Source organism: Ornithodoros turicata, chromosome 8 (assembly GCF_037126465.1).
Source record: "Ornithodoros turicata isolate Travis chromosome 8, ASM3712646v1, whole genome shotgun sequence".
NCBI lineage: Eukaryota > Metazoa > Arthropoda > Arachnida > Ixodida > Argasidae > Ornithodoros > Ornithodoros turicata.
The window spans coordinates 8,897,362-8,915,140 of record NC_088208.1 but is presented as its reverse complement, the minus strand read 5'-3'; the positions used below and the strand labels follow the sequence as shown (position 1 = coordinate 8,915,140).

The 17,779-nt window shown below is 44.3% G+C and overlaps 1 protein-coding gene across 2 annotated transcripts in view; it reads left to right on the top strand.

The window, feature by feature from the left end:
- The window catches only part of LOC135365907 (venom metalloproteinase antarease TserMP_A-like), an 87,061-nt gene that overhangs the window by 35,689 nt on the left and 33,593 nt on the right, over positions 1–17,779 (top strand). For both annotated transcript variants that reach the window (XM_064598575.1, XM_064598574.1), the window contains exons 9-10: positions 3,075–3,235; positions 16,322–16,374. In XM_064598575.1, coding sequence (XP_064454645.1) covers positions 3,075–3,235; positions 16,322–16,374 — 214 coding nt within the window. The remainder of the gene's footprint in view (positions 1–3,074; positions 3,236–16,321; positions 16,375–17,779) is intronic.

The window sequence follows — 17,779 nt, the reverse complement described above, 5'->3', positions numbered from 1 at the left end:
AATAAACGCCTCCTTTCAATTGACCGTCAATTGACTAAAGTCATCGTATGCCAGTGAACTGTCAATTTACATTTTATTTATGAGTGATTGATTTCTTATCTTTTTCTTATTGTAATTGGTCGGTGCTTTTATATCGACTGGTGATTGACTATTTTCGATTGAGATTTTAGGCACTGTATTCACTGACTGTTATGTGCCTTTTTATGGACTGGTGATGGACGATTTTCAATTGAGAACCGGCACTGTGTTTATTGACACTGACTGCGCTACGCTGTGCCTGCGAAAGCTGCAGGTGCCCTGTGCCCCCTGAAACAGCTGGTACGACATCCCTGCTAACGCCAGGAACCACAGTATACAGGACGTATTGAAGGGTTACTTGTACCCACTAATACGCGAGACACATTCTGCCTCTCGAGTTCCCTAGCAGCAAAATGACCTCCAGGCTTCGCAAACAAAACAAAAAGGAAGTAAGAAAATGCTCCAAGGACATCGAACATGAAACACAAAATTTTATTAGCTTGCACTTAACTTTAAATTGCATCCAGTACATAATCGTTTACCGAATGGCAAGCATACACCGTTCACTAATCCCAGCACCCACATGTGGAGCACACGTTGTATGGACACAACCCACCCCATGCACCGGGCAGACTTCTAAACGTCGAATACACAATCCTCAAAACTTCGAACAGGCTGACACTGCAAAGCTCAATCAAGATAATCCTTTCTGACGAACATGACAGTTCCTCAAACGAAATGGGCCACGAACAATTGTCCAAGCAGGTGGCACCAGGCACGCTTCGATGTGAGAAGCAGTTGCAATTTCGCACACGTATGTGTGACCGTTGAGGCAGGAAACAACCTCTAAAGAAACTGCAGTGAATATCACGCTGGGATTGTTCCAACGTGAATGCTGCAATAGTACACAATTTTATAACTCGCATCCTTGCAATCGATACAGTCCCACGGTCACCTATAACGAAAGGATACAATTAACCTCGCTTGTAACGTACATCGTCGTTTCACCGATGTTGCTGATCCTCCCCTGCCGCCATTTCCAATGCGTCCACGGTCTGCCACAGAATGCACTTCGATGGTTAACCACGAGTAAAACGCAGGAGTCGTACCATACATCACAGCTAGGTTTACTTACCTTAAGCAAACATTAAACCTGTACTTAAAAACCAAGGTTGTCTCCCTGCTCAAAGGTGAGGTTGCAGCGCAGACAACGGGCAAAAAAGCGGGAAGGAATCCACTGCGGAAGAATACGCGGTGCCACGTCACTGCTCACAGGCGGAGTGCGGAGCGACGTAGCTCAACGAAGGCACACATATTCAGCCGGCACACGTATTATTCAACAAGCACACGAGTACACGGTTCAGGAGGCACATATAAAATATTAAGCGGGTACAAACCCGTTTCATACCGACGTGACGGTTCTGTACCTGCTGAAATTTGGAGACGGGGATCGCTGTGCTTGCTATTTGATAACCGTTACGGCTGTTTCCGGGCGGTTACGGCTGTGTACCGGCTGTACTTTCTGAGGGAACTCTTTTACCCGTCACATGTCCTTCACAGGATTTAGGGTGTATCGTATTACTCAGCGGTTAATATATGCTTAGGCAATACAGAGTTGCATGTAACCTCTCTCCTTGTGATGAAATGGCTCAGATTCATTGCAAAGGTATAAACAGTGATCGTTTCCATTCATTAAAAAGACAGCCCGGACCTTAACGGATATTCAGGCTCTGCTAGTAAAATATTGTACTCCACACATACATTCTGTCGAACAACAAGACTCAAAAGCAAATAGTCTGAGAAATCAATTTAGTCGAAGAGGCTCGCCATATCTGGTTGCCTCTGGAACAAGAAGTGACGCTGGCTGGGTCAATTCCTGATTCATGTCTATCTCTACGTTTTCATCGTTCCAGCGCTGCTTTAGGGTTGGTTGCTTGTATAGTGTAACACAGCACAGTGCACACCTTTGTGTCGAGATCGAAAGACACTTTGCCATTGCAGTTTACTGGAAGCTTGAAGTAACGTTATATGGCAGCACCTTTGCTTGATATTGTTATTATCGTGAGTGTGCAACGTACAGTACATTGTGCTATTGTACAATTTATTCGTTATGCAAGCATACAGATAAAAACTATTGAGCTGGAAGACCAAAAAGTTTCGTTTCTTGGTGCCAGATGTGCAGAAACTTGGAAAATTTAGAAAAGTAATGCAAAATTCAATTTTCTGCCAGTTGACTCGTGGCCGTCCAAATGCAGTAAATTTGTGTCAACTATTTGTCAATTGACTTTCGATTGGCTAAAGTCAATAAAAAGTAAAAGAAAGTAGGGAGTCAATACGGTCAATAAAAATGAAGTCAATTCACAGAAGTAAACTGTCAGAAGTACATTTTCATTTTTGTAAGGGGACAATGTGACATAATATATCTGCGTGGGAGGGCTGATCATGTGAGCTCTGACGTAAAATGACACATAGCAAGCAGGTGTAAGCTGCGCATGAGCTATGAAAAAAGCATAACAAAGAGGAACGAAGGCTCAGGGACTTGCGCGGGGACACGCGAGTGCTTTCCACGAATGTCATTCTAAATTCGATTGTGCTGTGATAATACACCGCAGAGCGAACATGTTTTGCAGGTTGGTTCTTGATGGACTGCTTGACCACGCTTTTGAAGTTGTTGATTATGTTAATGTTTGCGCAAAAAATAGCCGAGCCATTTTTCGAGTCACAGTTTCGAGCAATGTTAAATGTTACCTCATTTCTTCTATCAATCAGAAGTAAAAGTATGCGATTAGTAAGTTGTAAAACATATTTACGAAATCACTCACAGTTGGGCGGGAAGACACTAGAGCAGAGGAACAAATTTTGTTTCATGGTGACGACATGACATTTTGTTAAAGAGGAAGAAACCGGTTAGCCCACAGTAATCCAAATTGGTGTAGGTACCAAAAAGATGCTTTCAGGGAGCAAGTATGATGGGGCAGTGAACTTTCGGTGTGGTACGTGATGCAAATAAGAAAAGTTGAAGGGTCATACAAGACTGTCTCTCTCTTTTTTTTTAGGATACGGAAGACAATGAGATTTTGAAGTTTTACAAGGTAGGAGGGGCAAGAAGGGACGAGTATGCTGATCTTCAAAGAACGCTTGAGGCGTTCAGGGACTTTCACAAGGCAAAGCACATCGACATATTTGATAAAGTGGATCTGCTGACCTTCCTTACAGGGTATGTAGTAGACTTTCCTTTGCGCAATCGTGCTTGCAGGCAAAACGTAAATAATCGTACTGGTATTCCTAGCATATACAATCTAACAAATATACAGAAAAAACGAAAACAAAATGCGAATGTATATCCGCGGGCGGCGGCCCGAAACAGCACTGACACTGACCTTATACAACGGGTACTATAAGACGCGCCCATTCTAAGGTGTTATGAATTGTTCTATGGAGGTGCTTACGATACGTCCTTTGTTATCTATGCAGGATTTATTCAAATATATCGAAAAATACAATACAATAAAATCAATCAAGGAATTAATCCAATTGGAAAATGAAAATAATTATCTAATTCCTCGGCGGAATTCTTTCACTGATTCACGAGCGGTATCTTACGGTGAACATAACAGTGCTATACGACACCCTACTTCAGAGATGCATGTTCTTAAAGGGTCTCTGACCAGAAGCTGGAGAGCCTTTTCCGCAGTGGCTACCGATAGAATACACAAAAGCAACTTCACATACGAAAATGCATGCCTCAACACCTCGTAGTTTTCATAAACTCGAATTTTGAACATCGCGGTTCACGCTGACGCTGGCACACCTAGCGTCAAACCAAGAAAACGTACGCATATATAGGAAACTCATCTGGTCATCCCACTGGGATGACGTCAATCGCCCATGCAATCAGCGCGCAGAATGCCATCACGTGATCGAGCACTACAACAACAACTTTCAGCAAGAACCAACATTTTTACGCCCATATACTGTTGTCACAATGTCTGGAAATAAAAAGTATGTATATACTTCGAAATCTACGACCTGTTTTATAACCGCGATAATCCAATTAGCGACTTCCGTGGAAAGAGGCTACGAGGCTACGAGCTACTCGGCTTTCGGGATCCAGCGCGCTATTTAACAGCGTTAGCGTAGTGTGTGTATTTCCAAGTTTTCTTTACTTATCCCGTACGAAAATTCCGGATCAAACTTGATCAGCCCGGATCTGGTTTTAATCAGGCCGGATCAAGAGGAATCCGGGGTCGTCCAGGTCCCTTCCAGTTGGTTCCGGGTTGGATCTGCCTTTATCCTACCTGAAGAAAACCAGAATGTCCCGGATTCCGGAACACCCAGGTTTTGATCAGGCCAGTACAAGCTAGTCAGGTTTCGTTCGCGGACCAAACGCGAACTTGGCATTGGTCGATGTGGGTCGGGTTAACACCAGGCCTACCGGACCCGGGTTGCGGCTTGGGCCGTTTTTTTTCTGTTTAAAACCCATTAAAGGAGTTCTGTACAGTGAGAGCGAAACTTTTCTAATGTTGGGTCTATAATGTTTGTGTGAACTCGAAATTCGTAGCCCACCACTATTGGTTTCTGTGGTTGTTACACAACACCGGGAATTAACTGCATTTAACCGTTCGGTTTTTCGGTTGCGCCGAGCCAAAAAATAAAAGCAAAGATAGTACTTGAAATACATTTATACAGACTTTTGCCTCAGAATGAGGTTGTTTGAATTGGTGTCATGCGTTAACTAAGCTAACTTTGTTAATTGAACTCGCGAATTAGTCAAGGAAAGGTGGCATTTTTCTGCATGGATTTGGAAGCCTCTCGCCATAGCACACTATCCCAGTCAAACTCAATGGGTTTTTCACAAGATTCGTACAGAAAGTTGACAGTCAAAGATACTTCGCTTTGCGAAGTATAGTCGGTGAAATTGGTGGTTGAGGAACTCTCGGCTCCCCCTTTATCGGGACAAAGTGGAAAGAGCGACACGTTTTATTCCGATCAAGGGTCTTGTCGCCGTCATTGTCAGTGGCTGGTGGCTGAAGACAGACACTTTGACAAGGGTATACGTGCGATTGTGGCGTGGGTTCTTTTGTTTTCGCACAGGAGGTAGGGTATTTGAACGGAGCCAAGAATTCGGCAAACGTAAATACCAGCGATCGCGCTTCATCCAATAGCGAATTTGCGACTGCCAAGTTTCTGTAGAAACCTTGTGAAAAACCGCGCGATTTTGAGTGCATTTGTGTGCTAGTGCGACGCGCTTCCAGATTAATGCAGAAAAATGCTTCCTTTGCTGGGCTAGTTTACGACTTCAATTAACCAAATTAGCCTAATTAACGTGTGACACGAATGCAAACGGCCCCCCAATCAGTGGCAAAAGTTTGTATGAGTGCATTCCAAGTAGCTGGATAATTTTCTTAAGTAAAAACTATTTTTGGGAATTCAATGGCATCCTCTCGTGGAACCCATTGTATGTGCTCCCTGTTTTGAATGAAGTTTTGTAAACCAGATTTGAGTAAATGAAAACAATGCACTACAGAAGGACTTTGCTTTGAAATATACTGTGAAATCTGAACACCATGCCTTGTGCCCGATTTGTCGAAAATCAGGGGCACGAAATTAAACAACCTTTATGTTGTGCGCGCTCTCACTTTCCTCGAAGCTGCATATATTGCAGTACGCATTTTATAATTTGTACGCCGTACTGTTTCTGCACTCTACCTCTTTCTTGTGTTTCCGGCAGCGCTTGTGGTAGCGTGCCACAAGAACATTTTGTTATCAGACATATTTGTTAATCAATTAAATTCACGCACTGCTACGTTTGAGTATTTTCGATGATTCCTCCGCATTCGCGTGTGATTCACGTAAATGCCTCCGTGACGTTCCGACTTCGGAAACATTCCTACATTCCTTGGCTTAGCAATAATAATAATGAAACACCGTGTCACACCGTTATGTCGCATCAGACATTGACAATACTAAGTCATATGAAATCGCATTTGGAGCCATTTACTCAAGAAGAACAGCTTTTCCGAAAAGAAGCCTCAGTCACACTGGCAGAACGTGAACAATGACGGACAGAAGGGCGACCATTGGCCAGCAAATTCCCTTGCCTCTATCCTCCGCGGTGACCTGGAAAACTTTCGTTTCACCCCGCCCGGGATTTTCCATTTGTCGCCGGCTTCACGTGAAGAGGACGTCAAGCTTTGGCCCGATTCACCAAGGTATTTGGATTCCTCCTGGTCAAGCGTCACAGGTTTGTTGTTTTCATTAGCCTTGGTATATTGTGTTGCGTTAGCTGTTTAGCTCACTGCACTTTACTGAGGAAATTGCAGTTCTCGCAGACACATACTATCTGGAACTGTAAGCGAAAATCATCCTGGAAGTTCATCTCCCCCCATTTTTTATTTCAACAGCGAAGGTGCGATAAGGCGAGCTACGTAACCCCACCAAGCCCGTCAGATGCTGGGAGAAATTAAGTTGATCGACCAAGTTACGGCACTCCATGAGCAAGTCAGCACATTAAGAAAAAGGTTGTTGAAATCGAAACATATAGAGGTGAGTATGCGCCGCGATGTTTCTGTTCTGCCCTCAACGAGTACTCTTATTTTATTTATTTCTACCTGTGTTTCTTCTATACAAAACATGTTCACAGAACTAGATCGTCTGCTGAGCAATGCCAGGAGACTGGTGCGGAAGCTACAAAAATTGCCTGGGTTGAATGGAGACCTCCAGAATATGGTGGCCACTTCATTGGCAATGGCGGTCCGACACGCATCATCCTCGGGTGAGTGCAACATGTCGACTGACAAACGACAACTCAAGTACGCCGGCCCCCAGGAAGAGGCACGTACCTGTTAGTTGTAACTGGATTTTCAATTCATCGTGTCAGATTCGGGCATATTCATGTGCACATTAATTGCGGCACGAAAATTTTGGTCTACAAAACGTTTCCATGCGTCCATGCAGGTCACTGAGCTCATCACTGGGTCAAGCATATTAGTGCCACATTGCGAGATTTCTGGCGTACGTCTGAGAAGGATTGCCACACCTTGTGAAGACGACAGGCACGCGGCTCCGTGAGCTTAGAGAGAAATGGTGAATGAAGCTGCTTCCGACAAATGTAAATGAATTTACTGCTGATTTTCAATAAATGCATATCATATACTCACACATTTGTTACTTCTCTTGAAACGCACGTTGGGCATACGGATGACCCTGGGGTTGAGGCTGGGATTTAAACGAACTGAGTCAGGTTATTATCCGATATCGGCTCGGATCTGTACACGGAATGATCAGGAATAGGTCACGTTTTGATCAAAAGCTATTCAGGGGATAATACAAGTTTGATCTGGGTTACGACACCTCTAATTCAGATGTGATCAAATTTGGGATGAATCTGTGCCAAAATTTTATTGAGAGCCGATCAGTTTCTGATCAGTGATCTGAATCATGTTTTGATCAAAGGTTAGTCAGGAGGCGGTACAATTTTGATCCGGATCTGATAACATTTTGAATAAAGCTTTATAAAAATTTTATCATATGCTGATCAGTGATCCTGCCCAATTTAGGAATCAAACCGGATCAACCTTCCGGGATCAGGACCGGATTCCAATTTGATTCCGGAATTTTCGTACGGGATATCTTTTGGAACAACGACCAATTTATCGAGGTACACAGACTTCATTTGATTTGCCTCGGTTGTGTCGTCAAAGCGAGATTTCTCGGCGGGCATTCAGTTCCGTACGATACTGCGCGTTCAACCGCAGCGGCAGGTATGGTTGGCAGCGGATTTTGCCAATCGTATGTGAAGAATCCAGACTATGAGACGGACCCCTCAGTTTGAGTACAAAGAACCTCCGCCTACAGCAGTCAGCAGTGCTTTCCTTGAATCTATCTTCCAAGACTGTTGCATCTGGTCGTGACGAGGTTAGTGTCTTCTGTGTAATTTATACAGTGATTACTCTCCTTGTGAGAATTACGTTGTGGCATGCAGATGTTAGGAGACCATTTACGCAACAAGGAAAATACGGATTAAAGAAAATTGAAGTTTACGCACTAAATCAAAAGATTACTGTACAATTCCGAGTGTTGTTGAATACAGCCATGCCAATGCAGTAAGCAACATCCACAGTACGTAAAACGAAGCTGTGTATTCCGCATCTAGGTGTAACATTATAATTGTCACAGAAGTGTGCACCAATGTAGTTCATGACTTCCTTGGACAAGATGTGGAAACAAATGTTGGAAATACAAGGCAGGGATCAGGTACAAGTTTTCTTCTATTTGTTTTCCTTATAATATGCAGCATACTGCACATAGTAAAGAAGGGCTCTGGATCCTAAACCAACGCAGTTGAAATCCTTAGTTTACCCCAAGCTGTACATTGTTGTCTAATCTGGGGAAACACCACAGAGGGCAACTACGATAAAATTGCAGTGCACAAAAAAAGACAGAAAGCCTGGTGTACGACAACCATGTCTACAGGTGCAATGTGCTGGACCCTCGTTGCAACGAGCCCCACCAGGAGTGCCACTACAATCCATCAATCCAGCCCCTCAGCTCCTTCAAGACATGCAAAATACAGTAGACAAAGTGTTCACTTGGAAATCAGACATTTACACAAAATTGCCTTGCAAATTCAGGATCTTTTAGCGCCATCCCAAACACTTGCCATTACGGTATGAAATCCATAACTGTACCACCTTACAAGGTTCCACTGCTACGGACCAACTACAGAAATCAGCAGAAACCATTCCTCTTCCGAACAATTTTTTTCAGCTGATTGGAAATGGCCTCCCTGTGTCCAGTTTCAAAACAGAGTTACGCAAACTTGTTGAAATGTTATTAGCGACAGGCCACTCTGTTATGTATTTGTGTGTGTGTGTGTGAAAATGTGCACAGCTCGGTGCAGTTGTGTATTTTATTTATGTGGTTGTGATTTGCTGTATGCTCGTAGTGGTAATATTTCAGTTATCGCATTTATATGGCTTTTTTTAACAATGTTAGGGTGATGACTTCATGGAAGTGGAAGGAACAGAAGAGGAAGACATCTCGCAATGGTCATGACAGTTGTCCGTCAGGTACGGGACCAATTTCTTTTATAAATGTGGTATATAGCGTGAAGTTGTTACTAACAAAAAGTTTTTTGTTCCCTTTAAAGGGATCTACAGGTGGTGAGCACGCGCAAGGAATTGACATATCTCAATACAACTTAGCCCTGCCTGTTGCACATGAGATGTGTGACTCTACTTACGCACACAAGCTTCTGCAGGTTCGATGCATGTATATTTTGAAACATGAAAGACAGAGTGCTAAAATATATCTGAGGTGAAAAATTGAGCAGTTCACTGCAGTAATTCTATCGATTTATTTTCACCATTTTGGGAAAAATATAGTGATGGCAAGATTACCTGTGTTGTACTGCCAGACCATCTGCTATTGGAGTTCCATGTCCCAGTTATTATATATAATAGCCGTTTGAGGCTATTACATATTTATTATGCAAGTTTTGTGCCTGTGAGTCCCTGTAAATTTGCTCTGCGGTGATCATACTGGACGGAGAGCTATGCCTGTATAATAACAGTGACTAATGTTCTCCTGCCCATAAACCTATTCCTAGGGTACATCTGCACCCTTGGAAGTCAATTGGTAAGGGCCCTGGATCGGTAATAGAGAAGATGTGGGTTCAAGTCCAACTACTGGCTAACCTTTCCAGTGACTGCCTTCTTTCATCATTCATGTCTTAGGCACTTGATGCTTTGTATGTATTTGTCTTTTCTATGTACACCAACTGCCATGTTCAAAAGAACTGGAAGATGTCTCTGCAATCTGGAACCCATCCCAACATCTCTTAATCGACAAAGTAGAATTTGTACAGAACCGCACGGTTTGTTGCTCGTGATAATCATCCTTTTTCCAGCGTCTCAGCCATTAAAGCCAAACTCTTTCTTACTCCTTTGATTACCAGATGAAAGGTATCAGGCCTGGTATTCTTTCATAAGTTATATTACGGTCACACTCCTCCCCACCCCACTTACTGTCAATCCCCTCACAAGTTACTTCCAAGACTTGATGACCCGCACAAAGTACTTGCTCCACCTACACAAACAAAAAAATTCCTCTACTCTCCGCACCAGCTGATATTGTCAAACAGGAATGACCTTGCTGCCCACATAGCATCAGAACAAAATGCATCGTCATTTATTTCCAAGTGCTATGATCGCTTGCAGATCGAATGAATTTATTTGTGGTGAGTGAACGAATTTTGTGTACATCATTTTGGTATTTGTCTTTTTTTGATAAAAAAACCTCCCCCTTTATGTAAATTCCTTTACAAGGGTCTTTGAAATCAACAAATGAAATGAAGAACTTCATGATACTTTCATAGTTGGAGAATTTTTAATGCATATTTTGAAACAGTAGCTGCTAAAAATGTGTCAGACACCGTTACAAGGGCTGCCGTCTGTATCAGGTGAATCATGATTTTTCCCAGAAGCCCAATAATGTATGACACTGCATCACGTATGCTATATTGGAGCAATCTCTGCAGACATATTATTACGATATTATCTGAGTTCCACAATAAACTATATGAACCACATTTCATGTTACATCATCTTTGACTACAACATGCCTAATTGAGTATTTGAGCAGCCCGAGATACAAAGCTTGGTTCCTCAAGGTCTACATCCTAGTCGAACTGGGTGTGCACTTTGCACACAAAAGGTAGATTGAGAATGAAAAAATGGCTAGGAAGCAAGCGAACTGGGATTTTACATCATGAATGGAAGATTGAGGTTTTAGATAGTCAACTTGTGTAGTCAGCACTTCTGGAGGACTGAGAGCAGGAACCGAAGGTCACACACAGGGTAACCTGCATAACAGTCTGATTTACTTCCACATAACGATCATTAAAATACTTGAGGTGCTTAAACAATACAATTTGGGTGCTATCAGACAGTAAGAGTTCGAAAAACACTTACGACATATTGACTGAATGGGTGGACAAAAGGATCCGTCAGAACAGGATTGGATTTGTGTCTGTGGTGGAATTGAGAGCTTAATGTAATTCTTACCACGCGGAGCAGGCTGATGAGATGGTGCTTTGTGTCAGGGGTCAGCACAGTGGTTTATCCAGAATCCCAAGCATGGAGGGGTGTTGAAAAAAGTTCGGGGGAGGGGGGTCATTATTATAGTTACATCATTACCGACATGTGTCTACAGCTGAAATTGCAAGGGCACCCCCTGTCGGGGATACCTCCACCTAGTATCTTGGGTATTTAAAGCATGTAGTAGTTACTATGGGAAAGGCTTTGCGTATCCTGTTCACTGCGCAGACTGGTATAACGATTCTCTTGTTGTTGTTGTTTTTTTTTCAAGTTTGTGCAACACCCATCTCACGAACTGTTGGTATGTAGTGTATTTCCTGTATGAGACACGCAAGCTTTGAACAAAGCTAAAGCTAGAAGGACGCTGAGTATTAATTCAGCTGCACTCTTCCTGAATAAGTGACGAACAATAACGAAAAGTTAAGAAAAACTATTTTGTATTGAAACCAACCAGCATGATTGTGCATGAGACACGTATGCTTCTTACTTGTGAATATGAGCGCTAGGTTCGTGCTGCCCTCGAAGTTATGCTACTTTAAGTGCAGCTCCTTGCAACATAAGCACTCGACTTCTTTCGGCATTATTATACATGAACTACTCCGGCCCCTTTACACGGCGCCGTCAAACATGAAATTTACACAAACTGTTCATGTGCTTCATCGTGATGGATGCTGAAAGCTCATCTAACAGTCTGTCGTTGGAACTTCCTCTTCATGCTGAAGTCGATTCGCGGCTCAACATTTCAAAAGCAAGGCCTGCAAACTCTGCTGCACGTAGCATGTGCCTCTCAGCTGCTGAAAGGTAGCTGAAAAGCTGACTTGACTCCGCTGTGCTTCCGCGTCCATATTGAAAAATCACCCAGCAATACGGAAGTTGCGGAAACCAGCCGAACTTCCGGTGTGGACTTTCCACCAATAAAGGTCGCGGGCGTTTGACGTCATACACATGGGAAAACCACTGCATAATAGGTAGAGTTTTGCGCTGATCGCACGAGTTGCACGGGCAGAATTCGAAACCGCTTTTCGGCTCCTTGTTTGGAATAGTTGGCGGCTCCGCAGAGACGAAACGTTTCAGTTGTAACTTGCAGGCACCATGTAGGTTCGTTATCCATACAAACAGAGACATTGACCAGGTTCTGGTCAGAGACCCTTTAAAGTAGTTCTTCACACACTACGTGCGTAACTTAGTAAGGCGAGTTTGACAACATTTTAATGTAACAAATATTGGTATTGCTAGAAATAGCTCTTTAAAAAAAACGATATGGAACCTGCTGCAGAAGTGATGCCGTGTAGGCGCTTGTCAATATGAACACATACCTCCCATGAAGTTGTCATGACGGGTTCATCAAAACTGTTTGGTCCCTGGACCCGGCCCACCAACGCTCGTTTTTTCCGTGTTTCCTTTTCCCTCAAACTCACGGCAATGTTATCGTTGTCGGGTATTACTAACTTCAACCCGGACAAATTACATTCCCGAACAGGAACCTTTATACTCGAACTGAACGTGTAAATTCATTTCGAAGCCTTGCTTATGAGAGTACACACGGTGAGAAAACTTTTACACAGGTCAGCTATTGAGATCGATTTGTACCAACTCGCAATGCTCAACTAATATGTTCTTAATGGCATGCGCATGCTGGCATCCCGTCTGCAACAAATTTGATACAGCTTTTCTGGCAAGTTGACGACAGGTGAGGTATTCGTTACTTCATAAATTGTACGCGTCTACTCTATGAAGAAGGATCATTAGCACGTGCAGCATGTTTCCTTTGGCGTACTTTTAGCTGGGGGCCAAAGTTTCCTGTTAACCCGGACTGAAAATTTCGGCTCTCTAATACGTTGAATTTCCCTCACAAAAAGTTCTATTGGGTATCTTACTTGCCCGGCTGGGATATGCCCTACATTTGCTGAGCTCACAGCCATTTTGTTCGCATGTCAGATTTGTGACACTCAACTCAGTATAGCATTATCGCGCGGCGTACGGCTGCGCTACGGTTCTATCTTGAGAAGCGTGTCTGTACGATAGACATACAAGGCGACTTTGCAGTTAGGATATATCGGTATGTGGTCTGCACACACAATGCATGGTTAAAAAAAAAAGGATGGGTAACACCACTGGTAGGCCACGACACACCACACACAGCACACCACAATGCAGACATGACACATATGATACACAATATCAGCAGGGGAATGAACGTGTAGTATATTTCTATTGTCGGGAAAAACTCACGTGACCTCTGACGTCGGGCCAATCGTTGGGCCTCGGTTGAGTAGGTTTTTGCTTTGTTTTATTTTGTCTCCCCGGGTGACCGGTGACGTAAAGCGACGCTGCCGACGGGTTCTTTTTCCCTTTCCCCTCTGTTCTCTCCCCCGCTTTGGCGGTTCTGGATTTTCGTTCGCATCCAGTGAAATAAATAAAACGCGGAAGCGTTGGCTCTTTCTGTTGCACAAGGTGCTTTATTTTTCGGGATTGGTATTTCCAAATCACACATATGCAGTCTTCTGTATCTGCGCCAAACACAAACTTCACATGAACATTGTTTCTGAAGTTCGAGTAATATGCCAAAGCAACTTCGCATTCACTGTTAGCTGATATGTCTCATGTGGAAGATTTCACAGTAGACCAGTAAATTCACTGCACAGGCACACACATTCACAAATCCAGCTTGACAGAAAACATGTCCATATCCCTTTGCTGCTTGTGTAGTGGCACATGTCAAGGCTGACCCGTCACAAAGGAACCTGTGCAGCTGCTAAGCCGAAAGATGATGTTCCAACCACTCAGAGTGGCATATCCATTCTTTTGCGTCCATGCAGATGCTTTTCTGAAGCAGATATGAGTTGAGCAGTACCTAGTTGATACCTGAGCAAGAAAGCCCAGAACGAGGATCAGAAAACGTGAAAACTAAAAATTCTACCGGCCGAAATGTTGCGTATACGCCAGAGGTGCGGTGCTATGCTGTGCTACGCTATAGCATAGCGGCAGAATGGAATAGGAACTGACTTACCTGCCATCGAGTGGAAAAACACAGTATTGATCCTTCTTGTATCGTTGTCGCGCCAAGCAAGCTAAGCTGACCTGCCGACCACTTATCTATCACTGAATTTACTTGCAGGAGTATCCAAGAGGATTCGAGTTTTGCAGAGTGGGTATCGACGGGCACTAAAAACCATCCAAAGTGGTACCGGCAAAGATGCTTTGCGTGCGTCCCCGCTGCACCATATTTCGAAACTGTACGGCGAGCTTCTCCGGCACCCCAGACAAGGCGGTGCCGGCTTACGCGCGCCACGAAAAGGTTAAAATTTCAAACCGACCAATGAGCGCTCGCATACCACGGGAGCGGCCGCAGGAGCCAATGGGATGCTCTCGGTAGAGAACTCGCGCTTCGACGTAAAAATTTTGACGTTTCATGACGTTTGATGACGCGAAAGGCTCGCAGCGCCTCACTTTAGTCCGCAAGTGAACTCGCGAGTTTCATCCCCTTGGTATCAGCCGCTCGCGAAACTCTCGGAGAACGTACGAGACATGTCTGAACGTTTCCAGAGACGAGACGCAACTGACGACGGCTAAAGCAGCCGCCGGAACTTCCCATAGATGCAATGGTCCAGGGAAAATGGCGGTCGCCCAAACCACGAGATCCCCAGTAGCCACTCACAACACTCAGGAGTGGCCATCGCGGAAAACATCTTGGATGAACTGCGCCTGCGCAGATGGACCTCCTTTCCTAACCTTCTCCCCTTTCTCTCCTGGGGTTTGTCGTCTGCGCTGCTCTCTCCTCTGCTCTCGCCCTCCACCCCCCTTTCCAGATTCGCTTCGTCTTCCTTTTACTGAAGAGTATTTCAAAGTTATAGCAATCCGAACGTTCAATATGTACAGGACGAGCCAGGTCTGTCGCTGTCAGCGATTGCTGGGGGAGCATTAAAAAACTAGAATACTTTATTGATCAAGCATAACCCTCGACGACAATTACTCTACTATTTATGAATAAGGAATCCATGCTGAGTTTGAGGCCGTGTTTGTGTTTGTCTGTTATCGTCCTCTACCTCGTCTCGGGTTTTCAAATCATGAATCCATGCTGATTTGCTATTTGAACGCCAAGGCACACGTGTCGCAAATGCTCGTAGATGAATGTTCGTAGACAGTCAAATGAATAGCTGCGACGTCTGGGCCAACTAGGTGCAGCACTATTCAGCACATATAAATTAATTAGCGGCATATCCGAAATGCACAAGTTACGGGACAGTACAACAGTACCGCACTCTGAAACGCCCCTAACGTTCAAGAGTGAGTTTTATTTGTTGTAATACACTTTACACTATAAACCTGCATTGCTTCCTTCAACAACAAGTAACCAAAGTTGTTTTACCGTTCTACCTGCGGGATATTGGAAGGTGGAGTGCCGACTTCCTCACGATTTCTACGGCCTGTGGGGGTGCAGGGGTTTCATGTCATGTCCGTCTTTCCAGTGTTGCGATGATCAGCTGGATCAGGCATTTCCGTGTTCACATTAGCCGTTTCATTCAAATCGAAAGCATTCAAAACCATCGAGACTGTCCGCTGGCGTCTGCGAGCACAACGGTCAGAGTCCGAGAGCGACGCGTGACTTCAAACTTCTCCAACGCTCCAACCTTTCTCGTTTTTCCTCCGTTGGCCGTTCGGCTCATCGCTCCTAAATCAAATGACCCTCGCCCAATCAGCGCGAAGTAAGACTGACGTCGTTCTCGGAGACCAATGAGCATTTCAACATTAACACATCTATGACGCAGCCAATAGGGGGTATTTGGAGCGGCGCGTTTGACTTTAGTGCCGAGGGACGGCTCAAGCTTCAAGCTGCCGCCGCTCCGCGCTTCCACGTGATGGAGAACAGCGAATCAGTTTGCGGAGCGCAGCCTGATCCGCTATTCTCCGTCACGTGACGTGCATGGTCACTCCGTTACGACGCCAGCTTCTCTTTGACATGGGCTTCTAATGCTGACGCATCAATAATTCGTGACACGCTGAGGGAGTTAAGATCACCACCAGGGTACATTTTGCCAACTTCGTAGTATTCTGCATCCCTAGCGAAGGACGACGTATCCAACCAATTCTAACCGCAGATTTGCTGGTGTACTCAGCAGGGCTCGAACCCGGAACCCTAGATGGAATCAGTTGACGCTCTTAGGCCGTTATACTTACTTAGTACACATATTTTTCTCTCGCAGGCGACAGATGTGCTCAGTTAATAATGGAAACACGTTAGATTGCCAAGTCAAAGGTAAGTTGATTGATTGAACTTACTGCATAGTGCTAAAGTCGCGTAGACCACTATACAATACATGACTTGCATGTATAGATCGCTGAACACATCCAGACACAAACAGGCTTGCAGTGTTTTACGTAGCGCCGTTACTATAGTAGCGGCGTCTACCGTGTCTGTGCTTTTTTCGGTAGCGGAGTAGAGATCGCGCTACTTTTTAAAATTGGTAACGAAATAATTACTTCCGTTACAAATTTGCGGCAGCGCAATCTTTGAGCGCTAGCGCTACCGCTACTTTCCGAGCTCAGGTTCGCGACAACTGGACTTCGATCTATCATCAAGGCTCCACTCTGCCTGCCTTCGAAAAAGCTGCCAAATATCACGGCACATTCTACGAGGACCGGGCATATAGCCCGAAAGGAGGGCACCGAGGTCGTTATCTGACAAAGCGGCTCTGCCCTCCACGTGTTCCCTATTTTTGATTAACCTTCTTGGAGATTCGTTGTAAGGTTCGGCAAACTGAGGTCAGACCTACTGCATTGTGGAGCCGTCCCCGCTAGATATGACTTTTGGAGCTGCTACCTTTAACACTGGGTTAGGTCCGCATGACATTGCACCACGTACGTTTAGGTGCTTGAGCGTTGCCATTTCCTGCCCGCTGCAATGGAAGGACCATGGCCTGCTAGAGCAAGCATCTTGAATACACTGAAAAAAATATCGGGCTCTTTTTACAGAAAAAGCTCTGAAAAAAAAAACGCACAGAGCAATCTGTTTATTTTACAGAATGTCTGTTCATAGTATTTACAGAAACCTTGTGAAAATTACAGAAAACTTAGTAAAAGTACAGAATATCTGTACTTTTTGATTACAGAGCAATCTGCTGTATTTTACAGAATTTCTGTTCAGTGCATTTACAAAAGCACTGTGCAGATTACAGAAAACTTGGTAAAAGTACAGAATATCCGTACCTTATTTATAACAGAGCGTTTCCGCGTGGACAGACTTACAGGGCTTCCCATTTCTGGTGAAACCCCCGTATTAAGTGCCCATGGAGTATTGATTGTTTTCTTTCTTCATATACATGTACACATATCGCAATGTACCTGTATACATGTATGTGAAAAAAAAGCAACCTCCATGGGTATTTAATACAGAAGTTTCACCAGCCAGAACCGGAAAGCTCTGTAAGTATTGTGGCCACGCGGAAGTTCTCGGTGAAGGTTCATATAGCCAATGGAGAACCTGAGGAGTGGAAGTTGTAAGGATCACGAGAGACCGTTTTTGCCCTTCGCCATTGCTGCATGCCTGGGATGCCGTACACCAAAACATCCAAGCCACCGATCCAGCATTGTAGCATGCTTTGATGCAAAACATGTGATATGCTGTGCATAAAATCGAGCTGTGAGATTACACATAGTCCAAG